Source organism: Pezoporus wallicus, unplaced genomic scaffold (genome assembly GCF_028554395.1).
Source record: "Pezoporus wallicus isolate ANWC-B61680 ecotype Strahan unplaced genomic scaffold, APGP_CSIRO_Pwel_v1 contig_8557, whole genome shotgun sequence".
In the NCBI taxonomy this organism is placed as follows: Eukaryota; Metazoa; Chordata; class Aves; order Psittaciformes; family Psittacidae; genus Pezoporus; species Pezoporus wallicus.
Window position 1 is genome coordinate 443,120 of NW_026640202.1, and position 18,432 is coordinate 461,551.

General features: G+C 45.0%; 2 protein-coding genes across 4 annotated transcripts in view; both read right to left on the bottom strand.

The window, feature by feature from the left end:
* The window catches only part of SELENOP (selenoprotein P), a 170,146-nt gene that overhangs the window by 70,674 nt on the left and 81,040 nt on the right, over window positions 1-18,432 (bottom strand). The window lies entirely within an intron of this gene.
* HMGCS1 (3-hydroxy-3-methylglutaryl-CoA synthase 1) lies at window positions 1,804-13,037 on the bottom strand. Of its 2 annotated transcripts, none has more exons than XM_057418049.1 (10): window positions 12,953-13,037; window positions 7,242-7,699; window positions 6,728-6,853; window positions 6,196-6,360; window positions 5,310-5,478; window positions 5,009-5,179; window positions 4,061-4,167; window positions 3,569-3,694; window positions 3,135-3,298; window positions 1,804-2,736 (listed from the first exon to the last, which is right to left on the bottom strand). In XM_057418049.1, exons 2-10 carry the CDS (start codon window positions 7,687-7,689, stop codon window positions 2,644-2,646), a joined length of 1,569 nt encoding a protein of 522 aa, XP_057274032.1. In that variant the 5' UTR covers window positions 7,690-7,699; window positions 12,953-13,037; the 3' UTR covers window positions 1,804-2,643. The 2 variants fall into 2 exon arrangements, with proteins under 2 accessions (XP_057274032.1, XP_057274031.1); XM_057418048.1 differs by lacking the exon at window positions 12,953-13,037 and adding an exon at window positions 9,745-9,854.

Genomic DNA, 18,432 nt, shown 5'->3' on the forward strand with positions numbered 1-18,432 from the left:
TCAGTGAGGATCAGGTAAGTACAAAGCAAGAATCAACACCGTTTCACAGATTTTTCTGAGGGGGTAAAACAACACCATCTTTCATAGGACAGTAATAAAGATGAATTGTATTTCATAAGCTGTGAATGAATTCCTCTATACAAACCATTTTCCTCTGAAAGCATTAAGTTATGTTGAAACACAGCCCTACAATAATGTTTTCCCACCAGCCTAAGCAACCCTTTCCATTTTTGTAATGGAATGCTACTAAGCAGAAAGATCCAGAAGGTCCACACAGCTGGTGAACCCACAACTTCAGGTTTTCACAGGCACAGTCTCCTCTTTTTTTCCTGTTAAAGAAAACAAAAATTCATCCTGAAAATCCAATGAGTCAGCACTACTCCAACAGGTTTCAAATATCTCAAACTTTATTTTAATAAAGGATCAGCCTCACAAACCACGAGGCCCCTGTGATAACTTTATGCCAGTAGCTCATTTCCTGGCTTGTCCACTGCCAGCAATGGACTTTGTTCCATGGCAATTTGTTTTCCTGGTGCCAAGATTAAGTTTCACGAGGGCAACCTAAACCAAAGTACTTGCAAACACTATCATCATGCATCACTGCTCCATCATTTTCAGCAGAACAAACAGATTAGTATCCATAAATTTATAATAAACAACTACTTTACCAAGGCTTGACTGTACAAATACAGCAAGTTATCAAATCCTAGTGAGTGACAGATAATACAAACACTTTATTACACACACAAAAAAATTGTAACTTAACAGACATGTAATTTTTTGCTACTTTATATTAGATAATGCAGCTTTGTAGAATTAGCAAAGAAATAAATCCAACAAAATTTCATTCTGTACATTAGCTCAATTTAAATATGTATATATTACAAGCTTACAAGGCTCATGTCATAGTTAATTTCCAATCTGGACTTTAAAAATCTACCAGAATGGAATCCCCATTAGTATGGTATATCTACCTGTTGCAAAACTGATAGCTTTTAGCTTGCATATTGGGAAAAAAACAAGAAAGGAGAAAAAAAAAAAAAAGACCCTACTCCTACAGTATCACCATTAGTCAGAAGGATTTCAAGGTACAAAGCCAAATTCAAAGTCAGAAACAGTCTTTCAGAAATGTGTTATATAAAGACTAGTGAGAGGCCAGTGACGTTTCTCCCTTTCTTCGTCTGCCAATTAAAACAGCTCAGTAATATCTGGAAGTACTATATGAAAATTCTGCTGCCTTAGATAATTATAGAACCATGGAATCATGGAATGGTTTGGGTTGGAAAGGACCTTAAGATCATCCAGTTCCAATCCCCCTTCCATGGGTGGGGATGCCTCACCCTGGACCATGTTGCCCAAGACTGTCCAACCTGGCCTTGAACACAGACAAGGATGGAGCACTCACAACTTCTTTCGCCAACCTGTCCCAGTGCCTCACCACCCTCACAGTAAAGAACTTCCTTACATCTAACCTGCACTTCTCGTGGGTTTGAACCCATTACCCCTTGTACTATCCCTACTGTCCCTGATTAAGAGTCCTTCTCTGGCAACCTTGTAGGCCCCCTTCAGATACTGGGAAGCTGCTATGAGGTCTCCACACAGCCTTCTCTTTTCCAGGCTGAACAGTCCCAATTTTGTCAGCCTGTATTCATATGGGAGATGCTCCAAGCCCCTTATTATCCTCCTCCGGACTTACTCCAACAGCTCCATGTCCTTCTTATGTTGAGGAAACCAGAACTGTACAATTACTCCAAATGGGATCTACTAGACAATCCTGAAAGATGCCACATCAATGAACCCATATCTTTGGAAGAAAAAAATCCCTATCCCTCCTCTTTCTCTTTCCACCCACGCTGCTGTGATTTATAAAGCTGGCACAAAATACACATTACGGGTGTTCAGAGGAATCCCACAGTAACTAAGACAGCAGGTCACAAAGTTTCTTGGAAGAAAACCACCTGTCAGTCTAGCCATTCTTGATCCAGTCATTCTGACAGGGAAGAGAGATTCTTCTTCAGCAATGAGTGCTACTTGGTTGTATTTCCCAAAGCAATGGGGTGATGGGATGCAGACTGGCAGAAAAGAGGAGGGTGGTATAGAGAAAGAGAAGCACAGTATTCTGAAGACAGCTTACTGTCAAGGCACTGAGAATCCAAACATGATAAGCCTGGACTAGCTTGCCACACACTTGAAGTTAACAGTATAGGTTAAAAGTAGAAGTTAACAGTAGAAGTTAATAGTGGAGGTTTGAAGTAGACGTTAACAGTAGAAGTTAACAGTGTAGGTTTCAAGTCATTTTGAATGGAAAGAGCAAGCAAAAGATTTTTTCTGTGTACAAACACCTTGTAATGGACTACAGGTACTACTCAGCAATTGAAAAGAAAAATAAAAATGGACATGTTAATGAATCCACACAGCCCCTGGCAAGTCCCTCCATCCCCAGTATATTCATGAATTTAGTGTCTTGAAAATACCATAAACATCAGCATACCATATTATGACAAAGCTTTTCAAGGAGCTTTAACAGTTTTCCATTCTCCAATGAAGTACTACTGTGCACTGAAACTTGAGCACTACTGCAATCCTCTCCCTCTGTTACCCTACTCTCACACCTTGCTTCATTCCCCACCTCACAGAGGTATCTTAATGCTCCCCATTGGAAATGGCAACAGTAACGCCTTCAGATTCTGTTGTTGCAGGGATTCTTGGCACTTTCTTAGCAGGGCTTGGGATGTGCTAAGAAGAAGGGAAAAAAAACATTAAATACAGTTTTCTAGTTCACAGACATCCATACTTCATGGCTAGTCCAAATCTCAACAACATTCATGCTGCACTGGACAGCTTTGTTTTAAGTCAACTGAATTGGTCATGCTTCATGCAAACCGGTAACATGAAAAGCCACTTTGTTCTTGTTTCATTCTTGTGCAGTTTCATTCTTGTTATGATGAAATGTACATTTTAAAATCCCATGTTCAATTTTTTTTTTTTACTTCTTTTACTCATATAGATTAGCTAAGTACTTAATATACCTTGTGAAGCCACTTCTTCCTTTAACATACATGCACATGCTATGACAAACACACAAACCGTTCCACCATTTAGCTTCAACTTTTAAAAGAGTGCCGAGCGTTCACCTCATGAACAACGCCTGGGTGGACAACTTCAACACCTGCCTCCAGCGGTCCATCACCCATGAGCGGGCGCCGTGCGTATGTTCTCCTGTGCTTTTCATCCACACGCACAAGGTACCAAGTTCCCTCAAAGAGATCTTCCACCGAGCACTGTGGAATATAGTTGGCTGTAACAAAGCCAGGAATACACTGTTAATTGGTTCCTGATAACAGTTTTACACAGCACAGGGCTTTGAAGTTTGGACACAGTAAGACAGAAAAAAACAAATCTACATTTTCATGTCAGCCTCACTGGACCAATGAACATGAGCTGTCAGAAGTAGAAAAAAGTTGGACATTTCCTTTATTCTACACCCTAACAGTTGAAAGTCAAGTGAACTAAGTGATGAGAATTTTGCTGTGAAACTACAAACAATTTATACTTATGAAGCTCTTACCCAAATGATGCGTTTCCTGTCTGATCTTCATATTTTCAGCAAAGACATCCGGTGCAATACATTTTCTTGAGTCAAGTCTTGTTTTGAGATCAGACAGACTGGCAGTAATTTTGTCCAGTGCAGAGCCTACAATACAGAACCATCATGTAAGGTCGCACCAGTGCCAAGATCTGTGTGTTAGCATGTTAACATTTCAATCTCATTCAAAATGTTTTGCATTACAGCAGCTAAACCTGCTGTATTGAATACTGAAAATTGAATATTGAAAATATTCCAAATTATTCCATCAAAACAGCAATGGAATTTGAAGAATATTACTTATTTGCCCAACGAGACATGTAAAACATTCCCAGGAGTTGGAACATCTTCAATTTAGCATTACTGTCATTAAGCACTGCTCTGCAGGTTTACTTATTCTGGTGAGTAGTGTCATGAGGCATTTAGCTGGGAGCTGTGCAAGGGAGTTAATTAACATTTCTTCCTTTCACTCACCAGGAGTGGCATCCTGCGTAACTCTGATGGAATACAGCGTAGCAGCAAACCCAGAGCCATATGAAAACACACTGATTCTCTGTCCTGCAAGCTGCTCTGGGGAGTACCTGCAAACCAAGCAACAGTTATATAGAGTGAGAATTAAGCCAAAGTGCCAAATTTAAGTAACTAGGAACTGCAGCTAGCTCAGCAGAAGCAGCCAGTGAGTTATACTGACTACAATACACATTTTGCATGCTATGTGCTTAAATGACTTTTAAACAGCATCAGGCGTGGCTGTTATGTGATGACTTCCAAAGCTGCCTAAGCAAAACAGAGCAAGGAAATGCCCAGAATATTATTATCCAGAAGGCAGTTTTCCTTCTTAAGTGACCTAAAGCCTAAAATGAACGATCATATCTTGGAAGGCAAAGTCAGAATAACAAAAAAAGGATCCAAGAGGAATTGCTTAGCTTAAACTTAACATGATTTTGTAAAAGTCTGCCACTGAAAAAAAAACAAAAAAACAAACAAAATAAACCCCCTAAACAACAACCAAACAACCCCCTCCTAAGCCCCTAATTTAATTTGGCTTTGCTTATTATAAGTGAAACAGAGAAGGCATTCTGATACTCTCTGCCACTGCAGTGAGGCCTTTTTTTGGAGAGGGGCAGGATAGGGAAGGTTGAGGCTGGGAAAACATACCACCTCATAAATAAGATCCTTCTTCAGCAGGAAGTAAGCAGCTGTTTCAGATCAGCTTCTGACAAATAACTTTTGAATCTGCTTGTCACCTGAACCCAACTGTGCATGCACAATCGTTTTTTTAACTTCAGGCTTTCTGCTTAAGGCCATCTAGTAGGAAAAGGTTTGCTAGATGGTACGTTTACAAAAGGCTTTCTGAAACAAAGACCTTTTATAACCTTACATATAAAAAGCTATGACTTTTTCCCATTATTTTATGCTTACTGGGCTAGAAGAGAGGCAAGGCAACCATAGACTGAAGGGGTGTACATATTTCCATTCTGATTGGACACAAGTAACGAAGCTTTGGTTTTCTGATTGAAGAGCTCTGCACTGGCTTTCATGAAAGCTTTTTCCACATCTCTGTCAAAATATGTATCCTCAAGTTTTACATCCCTATTAAAAAAAAAAAGACATTCATAAACAGTTACTAAATTACTTTTACTAAATACAGAAAGTAAAGACAAACACTGGAGGTGTAACAAGTTAAGATCATATGAATAAGGAAGATAGTAGCCATTCTCACCTGAAAGCCTCCAACCCACTGAAAATACCATCTGCTGTTTCTGGGTTCTGGTCACTGAGAAAGTCATTCAGCAAGAGTCTAGCCACAGATTTCTGGACCAGTTTACAGTAGGGAGAATGAAAGATCATGAATCCAAAGTCATTCAAGGTGAAACGTCTGCCTATCCCCTCTGGAAGTGGCAGAAATGTTGTGTTACAACTTATGTTTAGCACTTAGTTCAACTATGAAAATAAAATACAAGGGTGGCAAGGTACTAGTGATTGTATCACATCACCATACAAGACACTACAGTAAGACTAACTATGCCTGTCAAGATCATTTAAAACACTGCTGCTACTTCTATTTACAGGTTAGTTTCCTACTGATCTTTTGCACCAGCATTTGACCTCCTAGAAGAAAAAGCTATAAGCTTAACAAAATCTCCCTATTCCTTTTCAGCATTTTGATGTAACAGTCTACTTCATTTAATTAGCTAATCTTCACTGGCCCTTAATATGAGTAAAGCAATTACTAAACATGTGAGGTTAAAAAAAAAAAAAAAAATCAGTATAGTTACGTAACATTTAAATATTAACCCCAGTATCTTAAGAGCATATTATGTGAAGGAGTGGAAATAACACGCTTTTTTAAGCACGGTATTACACATTACACCAAGATAAGCTTTATAGAGACTGCTGCTTACTATCAGGTACTCAGCCATACCAGAACAGATGTAAAACATTTCTTATGGGAGAGACAAAACATTTGAAACGCCTCAGAACATGCAAAACCAAGATGGGAACTAGTCTTCATACCGAATGCTAAAACTCTGAAAGTACACTGCCAGCACAGAGACACATTCCAATAATTGCCAGATCTTGCAATATCACCAGGTCAGACTGCGTACCTTTTTGCCACTGGGCGTGGATTTTGTTGCGATAAACAGTATAGCAGCGATCTAATGCACTGAGGTAGCACTGTATAGAGAGTTTGCCATCAACTACAGGATATTCAGAGACCATATCTGGCTTATAGAAGTCATATGCATGTTGCATATGGGTTCCACGCAACCCTAATGGACAGAAATTGACAAAAATTATTCAGCTGCTTTGAGTCAACTTGAATCTATCACTTAACACATTTGGGGAAACAAGCAATATCTGGCCCCCATTAAGCAGGTTTTCATAGCACTTCAGGCCCACTCTTTGACAACTTTATTGTAGAATCCCCGAGGAAATAAACAGACATGAGCATCTCTAGTTGCTCCTTGATGCATCTTATAACGGGACTTGCCCAAGTTAGCCCAGAGTGAGAGCTGACAGCACAATTTCTGACATGGTGAGAGTTAATCCAGCCCTCAAGCAAAGCACAAGAAACAGGCTTCCAAACAGATCCAGTTATCTGGATAAACAGTATTTGTTTCTTTCCACAGGACTAACCTCTCTCAAAAATTAATGGAGCATTTGGACCAACCAGCATAGCAACAGCACCAGCTCCACCTGTTGGCCTGGCATTTCCAGTGGCATACACAGCTATGTCTCCAGCAACAACAAGTGCATAGCGTCCTGTGAAAACCACACACAAATAATGAGAAATAGCCAAGAATCAAGCATATTTTAACACCCATCTGCAATTTCCAGATGTTGGTCACAGAGGAGATGACCCCACTACTTAAGGGGCTCTTCCATCTTGACCTTTCCCCCCACATTTCAATTACTTAGCAGCCACAGAAATTTACTGGAAAAGACCAGTGATTACTAACCATGTCATCATTTTTTTTTTCCCACTGGAGTTGAACTTAAAGTCCAGTGCATTTAAGAGTAAGACGTCAGAAGGGAAAAACAGTTTAACCTCTGGGTTTTACATGGTTAAACATGAACACTGTCGTTATGAGGCAGACTACCCAAAGCCAGAGGATGACATAACTTTCCCAAGAAAATACCCTGAACTTACCATCCCAAGAACTGGACTCGATCCAATTAATGGCATTAAAAAGAGCAGCAGTGCCTCCATAGCATGCATTGGTGGTGTCAATGCCTTCTACATCTGTATTACCAGATTCTTCAAAGAGCTGCATCAGGACAGTCTTCACAGATTTTGATTTATCAATTATCGTCTCTGTTCCAACCTCCAATCTCCCAATACAATCATAGGAAAGGCTGTTCCTCTCCATCAGCTTCTGAACCACAGTCAGACAGAGAGAATTGATATCCTCCCGGTCGGAGCAGAACCCCATTCTTGACTGGCCCAGCCCAATGGTGTACTTCCCAGCATCCACACCATCATACTTCTCCAGCTCTGTCTGGTCAACGTACTGAGAGGGGAAATATATCTCCAGTGCAACAATTCCCACATCTTTGGGCCAACGGTATTCAGCATTCACCGGAAGAGACCCAGGCATCGTGGTAGATCTTTAAAGAAAAAAAAACAAACAAAAAACCACACATGCACACACACACACATACAAAAAAAAAAAAAAAAAAAAAGGCTGATTTATTCACATGCATTTTGAGAGACCTACTTTCACTTTCTGCAGACTTGTAGAAGAAGTTATATTTCAGGTATTCTGCAAGGTCAGTTATTTGCAAAAGGCGAGCCTCTGCCCCCTGGGAAGAATTTGGTCTGAGTGTACTGTAAACATCACTAGAAGCTCTGCAACATTTTTATATTAAGAAGTAGTTTTAAGTAAAAACACAGATTTCAGCCCTGGAGATGAACAGATGAAGGTTAAGCCCAAGTTATTTCACCAAAGCAAACCATGTGCTTAACAAGTGTTGTTTGAGAAATTAGTTCATATTAATGTTCCATTATTGTATTTCTGCTTATACGCAAGTCTCAATTTTACACAACCAAGCTAGAAACATGGGATAATTTTTTTTTGCAGGCACTTTTCTGATGTTTGTTCTTTTTTCTTTATTTCTGGTTGGGTTGGGTTTTGGGTTTTTTTTTAAGCATACTGTTTTGGTATTCCAGAACACTGGAACTACCAACACCAGGCCTTGAGAAGCATTTCACATACCAAAATGAATACAAAGGGATTCCTCCTGATAGACCTAGTTTTCTTATTTTAACCCTGTAAATTTATTGTCACTACACTCGAGGATATTTTACATCCTGTTATTTTAGCCCTATCCCCATTATACAGCTGTGCACCACCTTTCTGCAGTTTTGCTCATTTCCTTACAGAGCACTTGTCCCCTTCATGCCCAGCTGCAAGTAACATCAAACTGACCCAACTTCTTCCATAAAGCCTTAGCGAGCTGTTTAAAGGAACTATCCTGATTTTGGCTGAGATAATTTTCTTCCTAATAGCTCGCGCAGTGCTGTGTTTTGGTTTTAGTCTGAGAAGTAATGCTGGTAACACACCAAAGTCAGTAGTGCTTACCCTGATAAAGGACTTTTCAGTCTCATGCTCTGCCAGTGAGGAGGGGCACAAGAAGCTGAGAGAGCAGAGACAGGACACCTGATCCAGACTAGCCAAAGGGGTATTCCATACCACAGCATGCCCAGTACATGAACTGGGGAGGGTTACCCCCAAGGGACTGATCACTGCTCAGGTTGGGCTGGGTATTGGTCAGTGGGTAGTGAGCTGTTGAGGGTACTGTGCATCACTTGTGCTTATTACGGTTTTCTTCTTGTTTTGTTTTTTTCTTATTTCCCTTTTCATTATTATTATCACTAGCAGTAGTATTATATTGCCTTTAATTACTAAACTGTTCTTATCTCAACCCACAGGTTTTACTTTTTTTTTCCCAGTTCTCCTCCCCTTCTCCCACTGAGAAGCTGAGTGGTACTTAGCTGACAGCTGTGGTTAACCCAGGACAGGAATAAAGTCTAGTCCTGCAGGAATGCCGACTTTACAGGATGCATATTAAGACAAGCATCAGGAAAACTTCAAGTGTTTTCTGTTACAGGTATGTTCTTATGAAACTGAAGTCCGAGCCTGTGGTTCACCATTTCAATTGCCTCCAGCAAACTCAACTATACCTATAAGGTACCTAAACCTTTCATTTGCAGCCTGTGAACGGGAGGAAAACGCTATTTAAAGCGGCCGACTGAAGCGCCGCTGAGGGCACAGCTCACCGTCGCGATGTGAAGCGAAACAAGCCGTTTGGCGTTCACCCCGCTGCCACCCGACCTCATGCTTTCCTGTCTACTCGCCACATCCCGTGCCCGACCGCGACCTCCTTCCCCTCAACCCACCCTTGTCAAGAAGCCCCTCATCTGAGCGCAAAGCCGCGGCCTTGCTGAGGGCGGCGGGCAACCCCCCCCCGGCCGCGGCCCCGCAAACGGCTCAAGGTTACCGGTGACCCGGCCTAGGACACGGCCAAGAACCACCGAAGTGGCGTGGGGGGTCACGCCCCGTCGCACCCGCAGCCCCCACTTCCACCGCAGCGCAGCGCCAAACGGCCAACCATCCACCCCCGCCTCACACCGCCGCCGCCACGGCCCTTACACGGTGCGGAATCCCATCGCCGGGTGCCGGCACGACGGGCCGCGCATGCGGATCGGGCAGGCGCTAAGTGCGCAGGCGCGGGAAGATCGCCCCGCTCCTGTGTCGGGACGGCGGCGCTAGCCGGCCTGCCTCCAGCTCTGAGGGGCCCCTTGAGGCGCTGGGAGCGCCGGCACCTCCTGCAGCCCAGACAGCTGTGTGCCGGGCTGCATCAGAAGGAGGCCAGCAGGTCACGGGAGGTGACTCTCCACCTCTGCTCTGCCGAGACCTCACCTGCAGCACTGTGTTCCGCTCGGAGGGGATACAAGAGGGACGTGTAATTGCTGAAGCGAGTCCAGAGGAGTCCACGAAAATGATTAGAGCGCTGGAGAAACTCTGCTATGGAGACAGGAGAGAAAGTTGGGTTGTTCAGCCTGGAGAAGAGAAGGCTCTGGATAGACCTTAGTGCAGCTTCCGGTGCCTAAAGGGGCTACTAAATGTGGGAGAGGACTTTTGGCAAGGCTATGTAGTCATAGGACAAGGGGGAATGGCTTTAAACTGGCAAAGGGCAGATTTAGATTAGACATTAGGAAGAAGTTCTTCACTGCAAGTATGTTCAGATGCTGGCATAGGCTGCCCACAGAAGTTGTGGCTGCCCCATCTGTGGCAGTGTTCAAGGACAGGCTTCAAGGGGCTTTGAGCAACCTTGTCTAGCAGAAGGTGTCTCTGCCCATGCTAGGGTGGTTGGAACTGGATGATCTTTAAGGTTCCTTCCTACCCAAACCATTGTATGTTTCCGCCTCCAGGAAGCTGGTGAGCAGGATTACTGATTTGTTACGGCATAGCAACGGGTTTACACTGTTAGAAATGGAGTGGCCATCACAGCTTTCCTAAAGCCACAGGCAGAGAAGGGAGCATGATGGTCCAGAGACTCCCCAGGAGCTGTGGGACAAGCTCAGGTCCCCTCTTCAGCAGCACAATGAGCAAGTCACATGCATCTTATGGGGACGCAGAGCAGCACTGTGGTCCAAAATTTGCTCCACGAGCATCATTTCACCACAGGCACTGCAGAGGAGGAGGATGCTTTCCAGCTCCCGGTACAAGTGCAGACACAATACCAACAGTAAGATCCCAAGGTACCAGCTGCAGAAATGGCCCTGGGGTCCAGCTCTTTCTGGCGCAATGTACCTCACTTTCTTCAAAAAGGGTCAGGGGTCAAAAAGGAAATTTACATTCTTGCTGGCTCACCACAGTGTCTGGCAGCCATCCCAAGGACAAGCCTTGACCCCAAAGCTGAGCATATTTTTGCCCCAGGAGCCAGAAAGCCACGAGTTAAGAGGCTGCAGAGAATCTTAAGAGGCTCAATTTTCTTTAAGTTACACACAAAGCCAACTCATGCAGCACATAAGGACTTGGCCTTTTTCATCAGAAAGCTTTCTGCAGAAGACAGCTAAAGGGAGGCTCCTTTTTGTGGCTCAGCTAATATCAAGGTCACCAAACATACCTCAGATAGCATCTGTCATAGGGCTACCAGCTGTACTACAAGAAGAATCATGGCTTTATTAAGTTGTTCTGGTCACTGAAGGAAACGGGACAGCTTAAGCCAGTTAGTCATTACAGGAAAAAAAATTGTTTACTTAATGCAAAACAAACAGCCTTTTGTCCTCTTGGTCAACCAGCAAACAACATCCCATAACTCAGTTTTGACTGAAAAGAAAAGCTTTCTCAAAAGTACAATTTCTTTTAACAGACTGAGAATGCCAGAGGTTTTCATATAGACACTTAAGAATGCTTTGTCTTGTGTCCCCTCAGGATTCTGTAGGGAATGAACGAGCAGCATAAAGGAGCCACCACTTTCTGCTAGCGTTGCCAGAAATCTGTTATCTCACCACAACTGGTGCCTTACATTGTCTTTGTGTATTTTTGTATATTTTTTATTGTGTCAACTACTGCATATTTAAGAATATGCACTGGTACATATATTAATATATTTGAGAATATTTATACAATTGTGAATATTCTGACAATAATTTGACTTTATCAGCTCTCGCTGAAGTCCTTCACTCCTGCAGAACACTTGGCTGGAAGTTAAGAACTGAGCCTGCAGCCTTTCACCACGGACAACACTGCTACGGGTTCAGCGGCTTCCCTGAGCAGCTCCCGGCTCAGGGGGAGCTGGCGGACACACCGACCTCTCGGGTGGCAGCAGGGATACTTGCGGGACACTTCAGCCCCCCTTCATATGTCACCCCCCGATGACCCGGCAGCCTCAGCAGCTACATCAGGCAGCCACCCCGCCGCACCGGGCGCTCGAAGACCTCGCTCAACGCCGCGGGAGGTGGCTGCCTCCACCCGTGTCGAGGGCACTCGCCACGGTACCGGACACTGCTCAACCCGACAGGACCGGGGGAAGCTGCGGGGAGACCGGCCAAAGGCGGAACACCCCAAACTGCGGGGACCGTGCCTTGAATTCTGCCGTGAAACATCCCCCCATACCTCGCCGTGTGCACCCTCTTGGACTGCGGCCGCGCCCGGGTGTGTGCCGGGGTGCCTGCACCGGGCTACAAGCGCCATCATGGAAGAAGGCGACGGCATCCCGCTACCTGTGGCATGAGGGGGAGGCTGGGAAGGGGGATACGCCCACCCAGCCTTCTCCGGCTTGTCGCTCTGTCGCGACACTGAGAGACGGTAAGGTGACACGCCGAGAGTGTCGATGCTTTCAGCGGCTTCCCGACCAGCGAGGTGCGGGCAGAGCCCGTCAAGTCCCGCAGCAGCCGCCCGCCACGGCTCACTCAGGATGGAGAGGCTTCCCCCGGGGGCAGCACCCGGGGCACCGGGACGCGACTCTTTTCGGCTGGAGCATGGCTCAGACGGCTGCCCCAGGCGGGGAGCGCCCCACGCCGCACTGCCCCGGACGATGCTCCGCCATGCTCCGAGCAGCGCGCGACGCGGTGGGTGTACTGGCACCCGCTTTAAGAGAGACACACGCGTGGAGAGACACCCAGGCACGCCTCCGTTTCTCTTTTTTTCACTCTTTTTTTTATCTTTCCCCCCTTTTTGCCGCACTGCAGGCACTTCAAACGCGCTTGCATCCACTGAGAACGCTGCTCCCAGCTATACCAACCCAGCCCCAGCCCGCGGGCGGCTCCGCTCCCTCCTCGCCCCGCGGCCGAGGAGAGATGGAAAGGCCGCCGCAGAACCGCAGGACTCCCGCAGCCCGAGCCGCACTCACCTGATACAGGCGATGGCTACCGGTGTCACTCGCTGCGCCGCACTCTTCCCCGTTCTCACGCACGGGAGACCGCGCCGGGCGCCGGCGTGCGGCGCCTTTTAAATAGCCCCGCCGCACCGGCCCCTGAGCGGCAGCTCCGCCCGCCAATCACCACTGCAGCCGCGCAGGTCCCGCCTTCCGGCCGGCCGGCAGCTCGCGGAGAAGGCGGGGGAAATGGTGTGAGAAAGTGACGCGGCGTGGCCAGAGGGCGGCGCGCCAATGGGGACGCGGCAGAGGCGGCGGGCGCTCAATGGGAGCTGAGCGCCGCGCGGGGGCAGCCAATGGGAGCGCGCTGCCGACCGCGGGTGAGAGTAGGACGGCTGCCGGTCCCCGGCGAGGCGAGGAAGCAGTTGCCCGGCAACGCGAGGCGAGGCGAGGCCCGCCCGGCCCCCGTCAGCAGGGGTTCCTGGGGGGTAGCCCTGTCAGGGCTGTCCCGCGTGTGGCCGTGGCCGCGGGTGAGGGGCTGTGGGGCTGTGGGGCAGCTGCGGCTGGCTGAGGGGTCTGCAGGCAGTCGGGGACCGTGGTGCCAGCCCCACGTTTAGGCCTGCAAAACCGCTCTGCAGCCCTAGCCCTTGGCAGGCCAGAACGAGGCATTTGGGGCTCTCACGGGGGGGAAGTTGCTTCACGGAAAATGCGATGTCCTACCCTGGATTGTCCTGTTCTGACGAGAGTGCCTTCCAAACTTGTTAAACCCACAGAGTGCCAAGCCAAACCTCGTGGTGGTGGTGTTACTTGGGACATTGACAGCTAATGTATGGGTTCCACATGTCTGCCTCTGTATCCTTTAGGCCCTGTACTAATCTATTGCTGCACAGGGTACTGAGCATCCCCAGATGAGTCAGTGAGAGTACAAACCTTCATTGCAGATGAGAATCTGGTCAATAGAAAACACACGTTTTAAAGCCTGGATAATTTAGTTGTAAAACACCTCTCAAGTAAAAAAAACCACACCTTTAGCAGCTGGTGTCAGGTTCTGTGTGATCTGATTGCTACAGCTAGCAGAAGACACTGCCTTGATCAACTGTTGTATCAGAGACTAAAACCTGTGTTATTTTCACCACCTTAGGGGCAGGTAAAAATAATGCAAAAGAAACGAAAAAACTCCTTAAAAGTGTTAACTCCTGTCCTTGAGACATTGAACATTCTGTTACCATCATTTGAAATCACAGTTGTTGTTGCAGAACTATTTGTAGTGCAAGGATTGAGAAATACTGCTGAGAAACCGAGAGTTTTGTTTGCAGCTGTCACCTTGCAGTCTTTGATAAGCTTGTTCCATTTGTAATGCTGAAAAAAACACGTTGGCAAAATATGAACTGAATAGATGGTAGCATAGCTGCATCATGTAGTCACACTGCTATCTTCTGTGCCTTGAGTTGATCTTCTGCTCTGGGAATCTAAAACTTCAATTCCTCCTGTTTTTCCCTTCCTACAACCAAAAAAGAAAAAAACAACAAACCCAAAACAGAACTGAAGCTGGAACTGCGTCCTTGTTCTAGACTTCGAAATAGGGCCCAAATGCCAGCCTCTCATTATATGCTGTGGTGGCAAACTGTTTCCTGTCACTGGAGTGCTTGGTGTGTTCTGGCTTTAGAGAAGAGCAGACATGCGGGAGGAGCTGAAGCAGTCCATGCAGGATCTCATGTCAAGGCTGTGAGTGTGCCCTGATACCATGCAGCCCCGTTCTCTTCTCCCTGGGTGCTCAGTTGCCTGTGGGCAAGGCCAGCTCCGGTTCAGGGCATTCATGTAGCCTGGGATGGGGCTGCAGTGAAAACAGAAGTGTGATGAGGAGCTGTGATTTGTCGCCTGGGTGGCCTCTTCCCCTTCACTTGAAGCTCTCTTCGAGGCTGGGCCCTGGCCTGGGCAGCACTGCCTGGTATGCCTATGCCTGTCTACGTCCCTTACTGATCCTGACCCACTGACTTGACTTGCCAGCCTCACCTTCAGCCTGCTTGTCACTATGGACTCCTCTGGAAACCTGGGGTCGCTCTGACCCTGCTTGCCGTTGCTGGCCCCACTCTGCTTTTTTGTTTGGGCACCGTCAGAACGAGGTCACTGCCTGCCAGCTTTGTTGTCACATTCTGTTCCTGGCTCACCTGCCCTTACTGCTCCCTGAAAGCTTAAATCTGCTCTCTTGTGAGCCTGGGCTTACAGTGCCACGTTTTGTTTTGTTTTCAGATAAATGTCGTATTTGCCTTCAAAATGGTAAAGGCAGAATGGGTTTTTGTGATTCTTTTTTTTGGTGTGTAGTCAACAGTAAATACAGATGTAAAGATGAATCTTCTTACCTTTATTACATCTTTACAGATCTAATAAAAAAAAAGTGCCAAAATGACTAGGATCAGCTTGGGGAGATGATTTATATTATTGCTTTCTTTTCCATGGTCCGCGGTACAAGAGGATGGAAGGCATCCCATAGTCTTTGATATTAACTTTCTGTGTTGTAGAAGGTAGCATGACATAGACATGCATGAAATCATTACTATTAATTTAAAATCATTTCTTTGCAAAAAAAAAAAACCAACAACAAAGCCCAAACCCCCCCAAAACCCCCAAAAGCAAAAACCCAAACACCAAACAAACAAACCCTAACAAATTAGCAATCTATAGGCAATAAAATTATAACCGTGTTCTCCTATGGTTTCAGTACTGAAGTGTGTTTGAAGATTACACCCTGCAGATGATGAAGGAAAGCTAAAAAGTAAAATGTGATGAACAATTGCTGGATTTTCAGAATTTTAAACTGAGGTTAAGGACACAATGCAGTCATATTTTCTTAATAGTTGTCTGAAGTTAAATTCAGAGACCAGGTATCTGACCTACACTGCTAAGAGCAATGTATTTGTCTCCTCAGGATGTTTCTGGATCCAGATGCTAATTTAAATTTACATCCAACCCCCTGCCATGGGCAGGGACACCTTCCACTAGAGCAGGTTGCTCAATGCCCCCTCCAGCCTGGCCTTGAGCACTGTCAGGGATGGGGCAGCCACAGCTTCTCTGGGCACAACCACACCACCCTCACAGTGAAGAATTTTTCCCTAATATCTAATCTAAATCTCCCAGCTGTCAGTTTAAAGCCATTCCCCCTTGTCCTGTCACTACATGCTCTTGTAAAAAGTCCTTCTCCAGATTTCCTATTGGCCCCTTTAGGTCCTGGGAGCTGCCCTAAGGTCTCCCCTTAAGGAGCCTTCTCTTCTTCAGGCTGAACAAGCCCAGCTCTCTCAGCCTGCCTTCACAGCAGAGGTGCTCCAGCCCTCTGATCATCTCCATGGCCTCTTCTGGACTCACGGAAGCTGTCCTTGTCTTGCAGACTGGTTTGATGATTAGCTAGTTATAGACTAATATTTACTACTTGTTTTTATTAATCATTACAATTTATTTTATAGTTGCTGCCAGTTGTATTATTCTTTTTATTCAGCTTTATGAGGCTCCTATTTGCTTTTCCTGTCACTGAGTATATTGCAAGAGAATTCCTAGAAAAAAATACTATTTTTTTCACAAGAAGGGATGTGCCTGTACCCGTACTGCAACAGACTACAGTTGATTTATATGAATATCTAAAAAAGATCTCAGTAATAACATTAAAGGTCTCGGTAAATCTTGTTCCAAACTTCTTAGGTAATTAATTATAGTTCTCTAACCAAACTATGCTCCAGACATGTGATTGCTGCTGTTTCCAGCCCAGCTTGTAAGAATGACACAAGTTTTCGTTTTGTGGCCCTATAGCTTGACAAATCTGTCCACTGAGATTCTCAGTTGAGACCCTATGGGACCAGTGTGCAAAAATGAATCCTGCACCTCGGTAACCTTAGAACTGGAAACCTGAGACAGGAGAGGTCCATTTAATAGAGATGGCATTACTAAAGAAATTCAGCATGCTAACCCAGAATAACCTTGGAGAAGAAACATGCTCAGATGCTGCTAGGAAGCATCTTCATCCATTAAATCCAATCTGTTTTGGTAAAAGAGGAGTTTGAACTTGAGGCTCTCTTGCAATTTTTCAAGTGTAAAGGTGGGTAGGATCTCCTAATCCAGTACTGTTTTGAAAGAGAAGTGTTTGCTGTCTGATGACTCACCTCATTTTAAGCCAGTGTATCAAATTCAGGATGCTGATTTTGTCTCAATAGACCCAACAGGTTCCTTGCTTCTGTTTAGTAATTCTTCAGCAATTCTCTCCATGACTTTTTTTTTTCCTAAAGCCTCCTAAACAGATAGAGACTGTTGTATTAGGTTAATAACTCTTAAAATAAACAGATGATTAAAGCTTTTTCTTAAAACTGTATAAGAGTTAATTTATTAAAAATTTCAAGAATATTAATTACAGGCTTAATCTGGATAAATGGGAGCTACACTTCTAAGTCACTAAAATTCTCACTGGGATTTTGAGATGCAGCCAACTACATCTTTAGGTGCCTAAACCCATTGAAAAGAAAGCTTTACCCGGCATTTTCAAGGAAAACAATGTCATGTGTAATAGTAATCTCTTCCACAAAACAAGATGTTGAGATGATTTTACTGAAAAAAGTATTGATTTTATTTTTTTTGCCAAGCACAAAATAGCAAAGGTCAAAAACAGTGCTCAGCTAAAGGGAGTGTGAAGTCACCGAGTGAAGGTTTGGAAACTGGAAGGATTTTCTTTTACATATTTGTGTTTTAGGGTTCAGAGATAGATGAAACTGTACCAGACAGTAGATCTTTTAAGGCTGTTCTTAATCCAGTATCAAGGGAGAAAGTTTTCTGGATTGAATGACTAGTAGAAGTTGTTTCTAATTCAGTTCTCAGAAGAATGCACAGGACCCCAAACTTGAAATACAGCTAGCAGCTGGTAGAGGACTTCTGCCATCTGGTAATCTCGATTTGATCTGCTGACTCCAGGAGACCTGATACACAATAACACACACTCTGAAGAACTGGGAAATGTAAACAAATCTATCAAAGCCTGTCTTAAAGTAGGTCCAGTAACTGCAAACATTTCAATAATATTTGAGTTGCAGAGATGGCTGGGTTTTAGAGTATTTGTGAAATTGTAACAATTCCAGTTATTAAAACTATAAAACTGTGCTTAGATCCCACTTTGCTGCTTTTACACCCTATGTGCAGGAGGGGGAACTGCAGCATTACAGAATTTCAAATGTGAAGCAATAATTGTTGAACAGATACAAATCTAAGATGCGGGGCCCAGGAAAGCTGACAGTACAAAAAGAGGTCACCACTAGGAAGCAGATACTGTGCTCCAACCAGAGAGAGAACCACAGCTGTGCTGCACACTTAAAACTGACAGGTCTGCAAGCCAGGACTGAATGGATCTTTCCATCAGCCTGTGACCAGACCAATCGGGTCTTCCCTTCCCTCCTCTTCCCATAACAGACTCCACTCGTGGTGGTGATGCTGCTGTGGCCTCAACTACAGCCATAGTTTCACTTTTTCTCATCTGTACTGTCAGC